We start from the raw sequence: 13,518 nt of genomic DNA on the forward strand, positions 1-13,518 counted from the left end.
CCTGGAGTTGTTAAAAGTCCTTTTTTGCAAGGACGCCAACGTGTTCATGCGAATAAAGAACTTTTAATATATTCAGTCGGAGTGCCTTGGTTTTGTACTGTGCCCACTTTTACATTTTCCAATAAGGGCAACTTTCTGTTTTAAGAGTACAAGTTTAACCCTCGTAGAGCACCTGTACCGCTATTTTTTAACGCTTTTATGACCCAGTGAAGTGCTCTACCTCTTTTATTTCTGGAGTTGTGTTTTGTTTGTGCTTGTTCATTCACACAAACCCTGCATATTCGGGCTGTGTTCTTCTCTCAAACTGAAAACACTTTGTTCCACCTTGTGATGTCATGTGGCAATACGGGAAGTGTTTTAAACTCCATACACCTTCGCTAAAATCATTTAAATAATTTCAGCCCTGGAACTGCCAATCTCTACTGAACAAAAGTTTAAAAGTAGCTGTTAATTTGAGAACTTCTGCTTCGTGACATCACCGGCATTTTGAGCTTAGGAGATAATAACGCAGGATTAGTCAAACATGTGTGAATGAAACAAAACACAACTGCGAGTGCGTTTTTGAAGAGATTACAACATAACCTAAAGTTCACAACAGTCAATTTTGCCTAATATAACATTGACAAACGTACACACTGCTCGCCATACCCGTGCAGTGTGTAAAACTTCACACTATTTTAAAGCCGCACAATCAGAAAAGCTTTAATCTTGGCCAGGCCCTATCAGGACTCGGAGCTCGTAGCACTTACTGGAAGCAGAACATAACTGTTTGTGTTTGCCTCGTGATGAATGGTGTCCCCGGGTCAGCATTCATCATTTGACTCCACTGACTGTAACCAATGGGCTTCAGTGCACTGCGCAATTATACTGTAAAGCGGTGGAGGTGAGCGAACGCAAAGGCCCTCCTGTGTATGCACGCGCGGCCTACTCAGAACGACCTATTGTCTCCTGAGCTGATGCACAACGTTTAAACGCTCTGTGAATGTGAGGGTATAGAGAGAGAAGAGAGGAACGACAGAGGGTAAGGAGGGAGAGAGAGAGGTAGTAAGGGGCAAAGAGAGAGGAAACGTTAGGGAGGGAGGCAAGATAGAGAGAGAGAAAGAGAGAGTAAAGGACAAAAGGGAGAGAGGAGAGAGAGTATAAAGAGGTGAAGAGAGAGAGAACAAGGGGAGAGAGAAAGAGAGTAAGGGACAAAGGGAGAGAGAGGCAAAGAGGTAGTAATAGGCAAAGAGAGAAACAGTTAGGGAGGGAGGAGAGAGACGAGGTAAAGAGGGAGAGAGAGAGAGAGAGAGAGAGTAAAGAACAAAAGGGAGAGAGGAGAAAGAGCAAGGGTGACAAGAGAGAGAACAAAGGGAGAGAGAAAAAGAGTAAGGGACAAAGGGAGAGAGAGGCAAAGAGGTAGTAATAGGCAAAGAGAGAAACAGTTAGGGAGGGAGGAGAGAGACGAGGTAAAGAGGGAGAGAGAGAGAGAGAGAGTAAAGGGCAAACGGGAGAGAGGAGAGAGAGGGTGAAGAGAGAGAGAACAAGGGGAGAGAGAAAAAGAGTAAGGGACAAAGGGAGAGAGAGGCAAAAAGGTAGTAATAGGCAAAGAGAGAGAAAGAGTTAGGGAGGGAGGAGAGAGACGAGGTAAAGAGGGAGAGAGAGAGAGAGTAAGGACAAACGGGAGAGAGGAGAGAGAGGGTGAAGAGAGAGAGAACAAGGGGAGAGAGAAAAAGAGTAAGGGACAAAGGGAGAGAGAGGCAAAGAGGTAGTAAAGGCAAAGAGAGAGAAAGAGTTAGGGAGGGAGGAGAGAGACAAGGTAAAGAGGGAGAGAGAGTAAAGGTCAAAAGGGAGAGAGGAGAAAGAGCAAGGGTAAAGAGAGAGAGAACAAGGGGAGAGAGAAAAAGAGTAAGGGACAAAGGGAGAGAGAGGCAAAGAGATAGTAAGAGGGCAAAGAGAGAGAAAGAGTTAGGGAGGGAGGAAAGACGCCGGGTAAGGTGGAAGAGAGAGAGAAAAGGACAAAAGGGAGAGAGGAGAGAGAGTACAAGGGTGAAGAGAGAGAGAACAAGGGGAGAGAGAAAGAGAGTAAGGGACAAAGGGAGAGAGAGGCAAAGAGGTAGTAATAGGCAAAGAGAGAAACAGTTAGGGAGGGAGGAGAGAGACGAGGTAAAGAGGGAGAGAGAGAGAGAGAGAGAGAGAGAGAGTAAAGGACAAACGGGAGAGAGGAGAGAGAGGGTGAAGAGAGAGAGAACAAGGGGAGAGAGAAAAAGAGTAAGGGACAAAGGGAGAGAGAGGCAAAAAGGTAGTAATAGGCAAAGAGAGAGAAAGAGTTAGGGAGGGAGGAGAGAGACAAGGTAAAGAGGGAGAGAGAGTAAAGAACAAAAGGGAGAGAGGAGAAAGAGCAAGGGTAAAGAGAGAGAGAACAAGGGGAGAGAGAAAAAGAGTAAGGGACAAAGGGAGAGAGAGGCAAAGAGATAGTAAGAGGGCAAAGAGAGAGAAAGAGTTAGGGAGGGAGGAAAGAGGCCGGGTAAGGTGGAAGAGAGAGAGAAAAGGACAAAAGGGAGAGAGGAGAGAGAGTACAAGGGTGAAGAGAGAGAGAACAAGGGGAGAGAGAAAGAGAGCAAAGGGCAAAGGGAGAGAGAGAGAACGTAAGGAGCGAGAGATGGGAGATGGGTGGGTAAAGAGAGACACATGGGAGAGTGTCGGGTAAAAGACAGGGAGAGAGCAAGGGGAGAGAAAGAGAAAGAAAGAAAGAAGAAGGGGAGAGAAATGGCACAAGGGGAGAGAGAGAGACAGAGAGACAAAGAAACAAGAGAGAGAGAGAAAGAACAAGGGGAGAGACACAGAGAGAGAGACAGAGAGACAAAGAAACAAAGAGAGAGAGAGAAAGAACAAGGGGAGAGACACAGAGAGAGAGACAGAGAGACAAAGAAACAAAGAGAGAGAGAGAGAAAGAACAAGGGCAAAGAAAGAGAGGGAAAGAGCAAGGGGAGAGAAAAAGAGAGAAAGAAGAAGGGGAGCAAGAGAGAGACAGAGAAAGAACAAGGATAGAGATAGAGAGAGAAAGAAAGAAAGACAGCAAGAAAGAAAGAAAAAAAAGAAAGAAAGAAAGAGAGAGAAAGAACAAGAATAGAGAGAGAGAGAGTGAAAGAAAGAGAGAGAAAGAACAAGTATAGAGAGAGTGAAAGAAAGAGAGAGAACAAGAACAGAGAGATAGAGAGAGAAAGAAAGAGACACCAAGAAAGAAAGAAAGAGAGAGGAGGAAAGAAAGAACAAGAATAGAGAGAGAGTGAAAGAAAGAGAGAGAACAAGAATAGAGATAGAGAGAGAAAGAAAGAAAGACACCAAGAAAGAAAGAAAGAGAGAGGAGGAAAGAAAGAACAAGAATAGAGAGTGAAAGAAAGAGAGAGAAAGAACAAGAATAGAGAGAGTGAAAGAAAGAGAGAGAAAGAACAAGAATAGAGAGAGTGAAAGAAAGAGAGAGAAAGAACAAGAATATAGAGAGAGAGTGAAAGAAAGAGAGAGAAAGAACAAGGGTAAAGTAAGAGAGAGAGAGAAAGAACAAGCATAGAGAAAAAGTGAAAGAAAAAAAGAGAGAAAGAACAAGGGTAAATAAAGAGAGAGAGAGAACAAGAATATATTGAGAGTGAAAGAAAGAGAGAGAAAGAACAAGGGTAAAGAGAGAGAGAGAAAACAAGAATAGAGAGAGAGTGAAGGAGACAGAAAAACAAGGGTAGAGAGAGAGAAAACAAGAATAGAGAGAGAGTGAAGGAGACAGAAAAACAAGGGTAAAGAAAGAGAGAAAGAAAGAACAAGAATAGAGAGAGTGAAATAAAGAAAGAGAGAGGGTATAAAGACAGGGAGGTAACACGAGGAAGAGAGAATGAGAAACAGAGGAGAGAGAGAGAAGGAGAATGGTTTTCCTCGACTTCAATTTCACGCATATTTTCTCGGAGGCTAATGAGAGCCCTAAACACGGTGCCAGACTTTGGGCGACCCTCTTGAAGCCATGACATTTGCACACACAGCAGCACCTTGTCACCGGCGATGAAGTCCTTCTACCTGTCTCAGCTCCGTGTGTGTGTGTGTGTGTGTGTGTGTGTGTGTGTGTGTGAGGAGGGAGAAGAGAGAGTGTGTGCGTTGTTTTGCGTGCGTGTGTAAAGTAAATGGGACAAAACTTGGTTGAATTCTTCCTCGTCTCACACGGTCCACTGGAATACGACGTGACTAAAAGTTTGCAGCGTTGGTTACCTTTTCGGTGGCAATCTGAAACTGCGGTGTACCCATGTATATAAATAAATACATGTTTTATTTTACTGTTGTATGATGGTTTTATAAAAGGTATATAATGTATACTTTTATTGATTATTCGTTGCCCATCATGCAATCTTCCAAGAGCTATGGAGCGTTCAAAGGCTCTTCTTGAGATCTTGAGCTGGAATTTGGATCCGGAGCACTAAACGAAAAGTCGAAACAGAAACAGAAAGAAACCTACAACATTTTTTGTGACTGTATGATCTAACTTTCGCAGTGTATTGTCGTCTGTTACATCTACCGCAATGACTGAGCCACATATTGATTCCATAGTCGTGCAAGGACGTGATGCGGTCGTCATTTGAAGATGCTGATACGATTTCGTCCGTCTTCTTGCTGCGCTTTGTTGTCTTGTCCATGTCCTGGTTACCAACTTCTGCACTTACCAAATTTCTGTAGCATTGTCAAAATAATCTTCTAATTCTTGTGATTAAAATTGAGAATATTGTTGATTTTGCTCCAAATGTATGCTGTAATACTACCTCACATTTAAAATACCTTGCAAACTTTTATATTTATTATGGTATTTAGTTTGTACTTCATCTTGTACACATGTTGGGCACCACTCTGGTACAAAACAGTAAGCTGGTAGTGTGACTGATCTGAACAATAGCTGTACCTATGGTTTGTATCTGAAGAATTAAATAATATTACACTTTGCAACGATTCACTAAATTTGAAGTCAGTTTCAAACTTATAACTAGTAATTAGACTGTATTCCATCTTGTACACATCTTGGTCACCATCCTGTCTGGTATAGTGACTGGCCTGAACAGTGTGTGTACAAAATAACGTTTGGTGGTAGTAAAATATATTAAATCAACTGTGGTCATTTTTACACTGAAATAACATAATTCTGTAAGAACAACAACATATTTAATAGCAATGGACAAAATAATTTTACTCATGTAGTCGAAGTATTGTGTTTCATGAGTAAGTTCTACTATAAAATCACCAATATGTTTGAAAGGTTTTACAGTCGCTACTCACAAACGCAGAAATACTAAGTAATACCAGAATCCTTCTAGAGAAGGAAACATCACTGGGAGAGCGCTCAGATCCACTGACCTACAGGTGATTCTACCTCCCAGAAATGAATGCCTCTGCCATTGTCTTTGTGTCCTTGGGCAAGACACTTAACCCACCTCGCCCCTAGTGTCTGCGTACAATGGTGTGTGAATGTGTGTGTGAATGGGTGAGTAGTAACTTGTTGTAAAGTGCTTTTCCACCTTCAAGGCACAGAAAGCACAGAATATTTACTTAATTATTTCATCAAAGCAATGCAGTTAATTATGACACTATTTTATATATGTAAAGGTTACAATTACTCAGTAAATTCATGACTGTTAATTGTGGTGGTAAGTACATTTTACTTAATACTGACAAATAAATTGTACCTGATATTACAGCAGGGAAATTTACTTGCTAGTGCAGATTCTTATGAGGATTTTTTCCTAGTAAATCTTACAATTTTTTTTTTTTTTCAGTGTGGTTTGTTTCTGAAGAAGGAAATAACATTACACTTTATTATTGTACACTAAATTTCAAGCTAATTTCAAACTTGTATAATTGCCACATCATGGTCACCACTCTGGTACAAAACAGTAGGTGGTATAGTGACAAAGTACCAGTATGTATTCATGGTTTGTGTCAGAAAAATTAAACAATAACGCAGTTTGTGACTGTTCACTAAATTTGAAGCAAATTTCAAACTTTTATAATTACTATTTAGTTGGTACTACATCTTGTACATATGTTGGTCACCACCGTGGTACAAAACAGTAGGGTGGTAGTGTGACTGGCCTGAACAATAGTTGTACTCACGGTTTATGGCTGAAGAATTAAATAATATCACACTTTGTCATTATCGACTAAATTAGAAACTAATTGCAAACTTTTATAATTGCTATTTAGTTTGTATTTAATCTTGTACACATCTTGGTCACCATCCTTGTACAAAACAGTAGACTGGTATAGTGACTGGCCTGAACAATGAACTAGTATTTATTCATGGTTTGTGTCAGCAAAATTTAACAATAACACAATTTGTGACTGAATTTGAAGCTAATTTCAAACTTTTATAAGTGGTAGTTCGATTGTATTCCATGTCGTACACATCTTGGTCACCACCCTGGTACAAAACAGTAGGCAGTAGGTAGTGTGACTGGCCTGAACAATAGCTGTGTATGGTTCTTGTCTGTTTGTCTCCTCGGCCCCTCTGCTCTGCTGCCACTCACCCTCCTCCCGTGTGCCCCTCGTCACCACGGCGATGACACCCTCCACTCTAATGTGCTCATTAGGCACTGCACAGCTCACACGTAATTGATAGCCATGACACATATGATGCACACACACACGATTGCAAAAAACAGGTTCCTTTTTTAATGCTGCAGTAGAAAACAAGGTTATATGAAGTCATATAATGGGGGGGTTCATTGTCAAGAACAACAACAACCGAAAAACCAAAGAAAGAAATGAAAGGACGAAGTGCACAGAATTCATAACAGGGTCTGTGCTGTTTACATGCCAATATTTTACACATAAAGTTTTTTTTTTCTTTTCTTTTTTTCATTTCAACACTGGCAGCTGTCAGTTACTTCACCAAATTAACTGCCAAAAATGTAGCAGAACGTGTCACTCAATAGGTTAGAGTTACCATGGTTACCTTTCATATCCCCAAAAGATAAAGCTGCAGTGTGGATTCATGGCAAGGTAATTAGACAGGGGGAAAATAGGACTAAAACTGAAAAAGCATTCAACAATAGGAAAGAGAGTGCTTATAAATAACTTTATAAAGTAACATCTTTTGTACAACCTTTAATATTTCATACAGCGGCACATGAGTAGTGTCTGGTAAAAAGACGTTTAACCCTTTGAGCACGAGGTGGAAATCATCAATTCACCTGTCGTCATCCATTTTGTGTCCAATTTTCTTTTGATTAAATAACACATTTATAAAACTATTGTGCAAAAACAATTTTCTTCATATACTGTCAACCAGTAGATAGTCTTTTGTTAAATTAAAAATATAAAAAGATGCATAATTTAGACATGAATTCACATTTTATATACATATGTTACACAGACCTGATTCATTGAAGGCCCCTGATCAACCAAAACACACAAATTTATTCATTATTTTAAACTTTAATCACAATGTGTCAAGTCTTTTCGATAAATTTACATATACATTTGAATTTGAAATATGCCCACCTTTCAGAAATGCATGCCAAGTTTGCAACACATCCTCCCTTTAAACTGTGCATAATCTGATCTCACAATGTCTATTCTCAAATCGATGTCTTCTGGAACCGTAGGAGAAGAAGTGCTTTGACGTACTCAGAGGGTTAAATTGAAATGGCTGACTTTGCACAAAATGTCTACAACAAAAACAAAAAAAATGTGATGGCCAAAAATTAAAATTACAAAGTGCGCCAGATTTAGTTTTCAAATGTTCAACTAAACGGTTTTCTTTATGCATGCAGCTTAACACCCCAGTGATGTCAAAATATAAATGAACTCAATTCCACAAGTTTTCAAAATACACACCACTTCATTTTAAAATGTCTTTTTAAAACCTTCATATACAGAAGCATTTCAGTGACAAACAGCCCCCATCTGCACAATTTTGAAAAGTCACTTAGTTTCCATCAAACCAGAGCACAAAATTTGAATGTCTTGGGCCCCAAGTGAGTTATTTCACATAAAAATAACAAACTGCTACAACACAAATTTTGAAAAAGCATGTGCCAAAACTCAGAGCAGTAGTTTTATGGCATCCTTGTGCAGTTCTATCACATTTATGGTCCTTTTTCCATCGCCATAAAGGTCTGTGAGGGCTTGGGAGAATGTGAGCGAGGAAGAGTCAGACAGTACAAAAGATTTGCAGCATTGTCCTCAGTGAGTGCTACTGTTTCTCCAGCTCACTAACGTACATGAGATGATCCTCGGGGGATTTGCCATGAGTCTTGCTCAGGTGAAGCTTGACCGCATGCTTGCTAGCAAAAGTCCGATTGCACAGTTTGCACTGGTGCACCGCCCCACTTTCCTCCTCCTCAGGAGAGGGGGAGGGCGACTTAGCAGGGGGTAAGGAGGTGGGCACAGATGGGGGCAAGGAGATGGGTAAGGATGGGGGCAGTGCTGTGGGCAGAGAGGAGGGCAGAGGGTGACTGGAGGGGTGCAGAGTAGAGAGCAGTTTTTCAGACAGTCCTTTGGTGTGTCGGTGGTGGTTATGCTGTGAGATCTGGCTAAGCAGCTGCTCCCCGGAAAGCTTAGCTAAGTCTCTTAAACGGAACCCCAAGTGGGATTCCAAGTGGCTGACATATGTGGACGGGGAGCGGATCTGTGAGGCACAGTCACTGCAGAAGAACACTGGATGACCTGAGTCCAAGTTCTTTAAAAACTTGGTGCCACCAGTTCTCCTTAGCTGGTATTTTACATTGGCCAACCAGTGGGATATAGTTGTCATTGACAGACCGGTGAAACGGGAGATGTGCATCCTCTCTTGGGGGCTTAAGTCCGACATCATGTATTTGCCATCACTGGTCTGTCTTAAACTGGAGGCAAACTGGGCCTGAAGGATGAGGAGGTGCTGAGGGTTCCAGTTGGACTGGCGACCCTTACGTTTCTGAGCAGGAGATACGTCCTCGGTCTCCTCCTGCGTGGCACCCTCGATGTCCGAGCGCTCAGACAGACTGGTCGGGGTTGAGGACTTTGAGACCACCTGACTCTCGGTCAGATTCCTCAGCATATCAGAGATATCTGATAGAGCATTCTCTCTCAGAGGGGAGGAGGACATAAAAGACGCTAAAGCAGCCGAGGCTTTGGTCATGGTCATGGCTGCAGAGGGGGACACAGAGGAGGGGGTGGAAGTGCTGGAGGACAGGGTGGTTGGACCCATAGGGCCACTTGTGCCGTTTTTCTCACCGTGTTTACCCTTGGTCAGATCGATGGGTTGGTCATTGCTTACATGTTGCTGGTAGAAGTAGCGCTCTAAGTGGTCATTGCTGGGTTTCTTACTCTGGGCTGGTGGTGTGGAGGCAGCTACTGCGGCTTTTTCTGCCAAACTGTTACTCATTTTGAATAACATGCTCATAGGGTCCAGAGAGGGTAAGGCAGGTTTAGCGGCCTTCCCCAAATGCACGTTCATTACAGACTGCAGAGCGCTGAGGGGGTTGACAAACGGCTGCTCTGGAGGTGGGTGGTCTGTGATGATGGCTGTGCTGCTGCAGAGCATAGAGGGCAGAGGAGATGTGACTGAGGGGGAGTCCACACCATTCTCCACACACTCTTTCACCTCACCATTTGACTCTCTGTGGTTGGTGTCTGCCTTCTCCGCCGCAGCCGTGCTCTCTGGAGTTTTACAACCCCCTGCTCTGTTTTCTTTAGGGGATTCTCCTCTGGCCGACTCCCCTGCTTCACTGGTACATGGGGACGGAGTGGTACGCCTTAAAGGTGAGGCTTTCATGGCAGCATTTGGCTCTCTCAGTTTTTCTTCCACTTTCGCCACTTTTTCAGTCACCTTTTTCACTAGTTCTTCCATAGCGTGAAAATTATTCTTTGGCAATGGGGAAGTCTGACGGCTCGGAGGGGAGATGAGAGGCTGGTTCTTGCCTGTAGGAGAGAGGATATCTCCACCGGGAAACATGTACTTCAGAGGAGAATTTTTGCCAGAGTTGCCGAGAGAAAGTTTCATAATGTTTGGTAGCTGATACGCTGCATGTATACTGGGATAACCCCCCCAACTTGGAGCTCCATTCTGAGCTTTGTTGATGGCCGAAGTAACAGTGTTCTCCAAGGACTTGAGAATGTCCAGACCTCCTTTAGGGCTTTCATCCAAGTCGTCCTCCGTCAGATAAGAGTATTTGGAGGAAATATCAAACTTCTCCTCTGCCTCGTCATCACATCCTAGTTTTCTATCTTTATTTACAACACCGCCATTGTTTATCACGGACTCTTTAGTGCACTCTTCCTCTTTCTCCTCCTTTTTAATTTCCACCGCGAGAGTTGAGGGGGAGATGCTAACAGGTGGCACCGGGGCAGGCGGAGGTGAGAAAGTTGTTGCTGCCAGAGGAACTGACTGCACCTTTTCTTCAGTTGTTACACTGTTTGTGGTAACAGGCGCCGGAGACTCTATAATCGGTTTGCCCTTTTTAATGGCCGAGTTGGTAACTTTAATAAAGTGTCCCGTAACCATCATATGAGCTGTTAACTCTTGTAGCGTGTCATGCGAACTGCCACACTCCATACACTTGAGTATCTGCGATTTTCTCGATTCAAACTGCCAGGCGTAGCTAGCCCCATTTTGGTGTCCATAGCGATTGTTGGCTGTGATATAAGGGTTGGCGTTTTTCTGTAGAATATCATTGGAATCGTTCAGGGAGGACGGTTTAGGCGTGTTTGCCCCATTTGAGTCTGGCGAGCTGGGAATGTCAAGTTCAATTGGCACCTTTTTCCTCGCGTTGGAGATAATCTTAGCTGCCACTGGGGTAACCGGTTCTTTCAGAGGCACTTTCTGATAGTGTTTAGTCTTGATCATGTGTACGCTTAGATCTTGGAGGGATTCAAAGGAATGACCGCAGTACATGCATTTTAAAACTTTCTGTGCGTCCTCTTTCCCTTCCATTTCTAGCAGCGACCTCTTCCTGGGTTTGGACCACCTCCTGGTACCCTCGCTGTCCGTCTCGTGGTTATCGTCGCGGTAATGGCCCGTCTCGTTCATGTGCACCGTGAGCTCCACCAGCGTGTCGTAAGCGGCGCTACAGTCTTTGCAGCGGAACTTGCTGGCGCCGGTGAAAATGGAGCCGTAGAGTTTGGAGCTTTGGCGGTAGAGCTGGACGGTGCTGAAGAGATTGGGTTCGGTGGAGGCGGCGGACACTGCTACTACGGGGGTTTGCTGGATCATGGCCAGTCTGTTGTGGTGGTTCTGCGAAGCCTGCTGGAGAGTTTTGGCGATGGCAGTTTGGTGCCAATCATAACCCCCGCTGCCACAGCTACTGCTACTGCTGCTGCTGCTACTACTGCTGTGACTGCGTTTCTCCGGCTGTTCCGGGGGTTGTGTGAGGTTTAAATTCAGAGTGGACCAGTACGAGTTGGTGAGGAAAGAGGTGTAAATCGCTTTCATTTTCTCCAAGCTGTCAGCCACTGATCCTGTCGCGACTAACATTGCTTCATCCGAACTTACTGGCGTGGAGGAGTTGGCAGCTGCGACTGACATGGCGGAAGACAGAGCATTCGAGGCGTCCTTGGAAAGAAGGTCCTCGTTTTTAAGGGACGAGCTTTCAAAATCAGACATCCTGTCACTGGATTCACTCAAGTGCGACTCGCTGTCCAGCTCCTGTCCAGAGAAGTCGGCGGCATTCGGGGAGTCGTGGAAACCAGTGGAACCCGGTCTGTCTTTGAGAAGAAAGTCTTTTTCTTGACACAGAAACTTGGCACCGGGCTCGTCTCCCTCTTGAGCCGAATCCTCTCCATCCAGGTCCTCCTCCATCAAGACAGCCTCCTTCTCATCTTCAGGGACGTACGCTGTTGAAAAAGAGACAGAGAAAAGACTTGTTAGAGACACGTTACAGAAAATTGATTGATATGAATACTTTGTTTTGAAATAACTGATGATAGCACGAAGGCAATAGGGTTTAGTTTTTCTCTAGAGGAAGCAATCATCCACTAATATTTACAGACACTATTTCATATCATAAGCTGCTGAGTAACGTATTTACATTGACACTGGATTCATATTGAAATCAAGTCAGAACCCGTCCCCACCCATTGGTCTTTGTTCTATGCACCATACCAGCACAGCAAAAGAGAGAATAAGAGAGAGATGTGGAATGGAATGAGATGGAGGAAGGGAGGGAGAGAGAGAGGGGGAAAAAACGTCTCTTCAAACACAACTTGCCACCTTATTCTTCTCAAGGGGCAACAGCTTGAAATTAAAACTAAATTTGAAATTAATGAAGCACATTCTGGCGGTGGCGTTCGTTTCTGAAGTAATAAATTACTTGTATCAACCTCGGAGACAGCGGTTCCTGTCTGTCAATTAATATGTCTTACGCTTCTTCTGCAGACTCTAATGCATTCTCTAACAGACACTCTCGCCATTTAAATTAAGCATGCATTTTCACTCATTACACCGCTCAGCCCTCCTCACCTCCTCGTAAATAAAAACGAATGCATGTACGTTCGCCTGCAACAAATCTCGCCCCGCAAAACACATTCACTTCAATTACCAAAGATTAGGAAAAAAAAAAAGTTTAGTGTTATTATTTACAGTTTAGCTAGAGGGAGAGGGCTAGAGGCTTTCAATTTATATTCAAATCTTTCTAGTTTAAGAGCAGTACAACGGAAATCAGCGGGACGATGTATCAAGATGAATTATAGTTTCGCCTTTTGTGCGCTTTTGCATGTGAGTAGGCGTCAGAGGATAACATAACATCACACGAAAGCTGCTCAAATGCTCGATTTGTCAAGAACAGAAGAATGCAGTAGGTGCGCGCTGCTGAAATGAGCCAGCTAGTGTAGATAAGGATTGGGGTGTTTGGGAACATCAGCTGCCTTGTGCCTAGCATTCCTTTGGGAAACAGGCCATCACTCATGTAACCTGGTATGTAAACAGTGGAGACGGCCAGTGGGGCGGGTGTGGTAAGGGCCACTGTAAACGTATACGTAGGGGTGATTTTGAGTTAGTATCTACAGAAAAAAAACTCAGATTTGCATTATTATTTATTTTTTTTCCCCAATAGAGAGTCCACTGTGCATATTTGAAAATAGAAGTGAGTAATTAAAGAAAACAGCAATTTAAAGTAGCAAAAAGTCTGGGGGGAAAAAAAATAAAAAATTTCCTTCCTACTTTTGCAGTTAAAAGTACAATCAGAGGTGGTGCTACCATTAGGCAAAAATAGGCGGCTGCCCAGTGCCCCTTTTATGACCCAAAGCCTTCAGTTCTAATTTGTTTTGTGTGCTTTAAATTATTTCGCTCGTTGTCATGATTCCTACTGTGGGAGCCCTGGTCCATGATTGGTGGAGTACTTCTACATCTGACTAATCCTGCTTCACCTCCAGACTCCTTCTCCTATTTAAGGAGGTTGCGAGACCTGTTCGGGGCTGCTGGACTTTGTTGACACTTTGCCATTTTGTGTTTGTGTTTGTCTCTTTAGTGTCAGTCACTCGTTTTGTACTAGTACATGTCTGACTTTGTGTGTTTTGTTGAGACACTTGTTTTGTTTA

General features: G+C 43.3%; 1 protein-coding gene across 3 annotated transcripts in view; it reads right to left on the reverse strand.

The window, feature by feature from the left end:
* Positions 1 to 6,588: 6,588 nt before the first annotated feature.
* Positions 6,589 to 13,518, reverse strand: part of tshz3b (teashirt zinc finger homeobox 3b) — an 80,057-nt gene continuing 73,127 nt past the window's right edge. For all 3 annotated transcript variants that reach the window (XM_055154524.1, XM_055154525.1, XM_055154523.1), the window contains one exon: positions 6,589 to 11,817. In XM_055154524.1, coding sequence (XP_055010499.1) covers positions 8,201 to 11,817 — 3,617 coding nt within the window. In that variant the 3' untranslated portion in view covers positions 6,589 to 8,200. The remainder of the gene's footprint in view (positions 11,818 to 13,518) is intronic.

Source organism: Boleophthalmus pectinirostris, unplaced genomic scaffold (genome assembly GCF_026225935.1).
Source record: "Boleophthalmus pectinirostris isolate CB_2022bp ecotype Guang Dong unplaced genomic scaffold, ASM2622593v1 HiC_scaffold_19, whole genome shotgun sequence".
Classification (NCBI taxonomy): domain Eukaryota; kingdom Metazoa; phylum Chordata; class Actinopteri; order Gobiiformes; family Gobiidae; genus Boleophthalmus; species Boleophthalmus pectinirostris.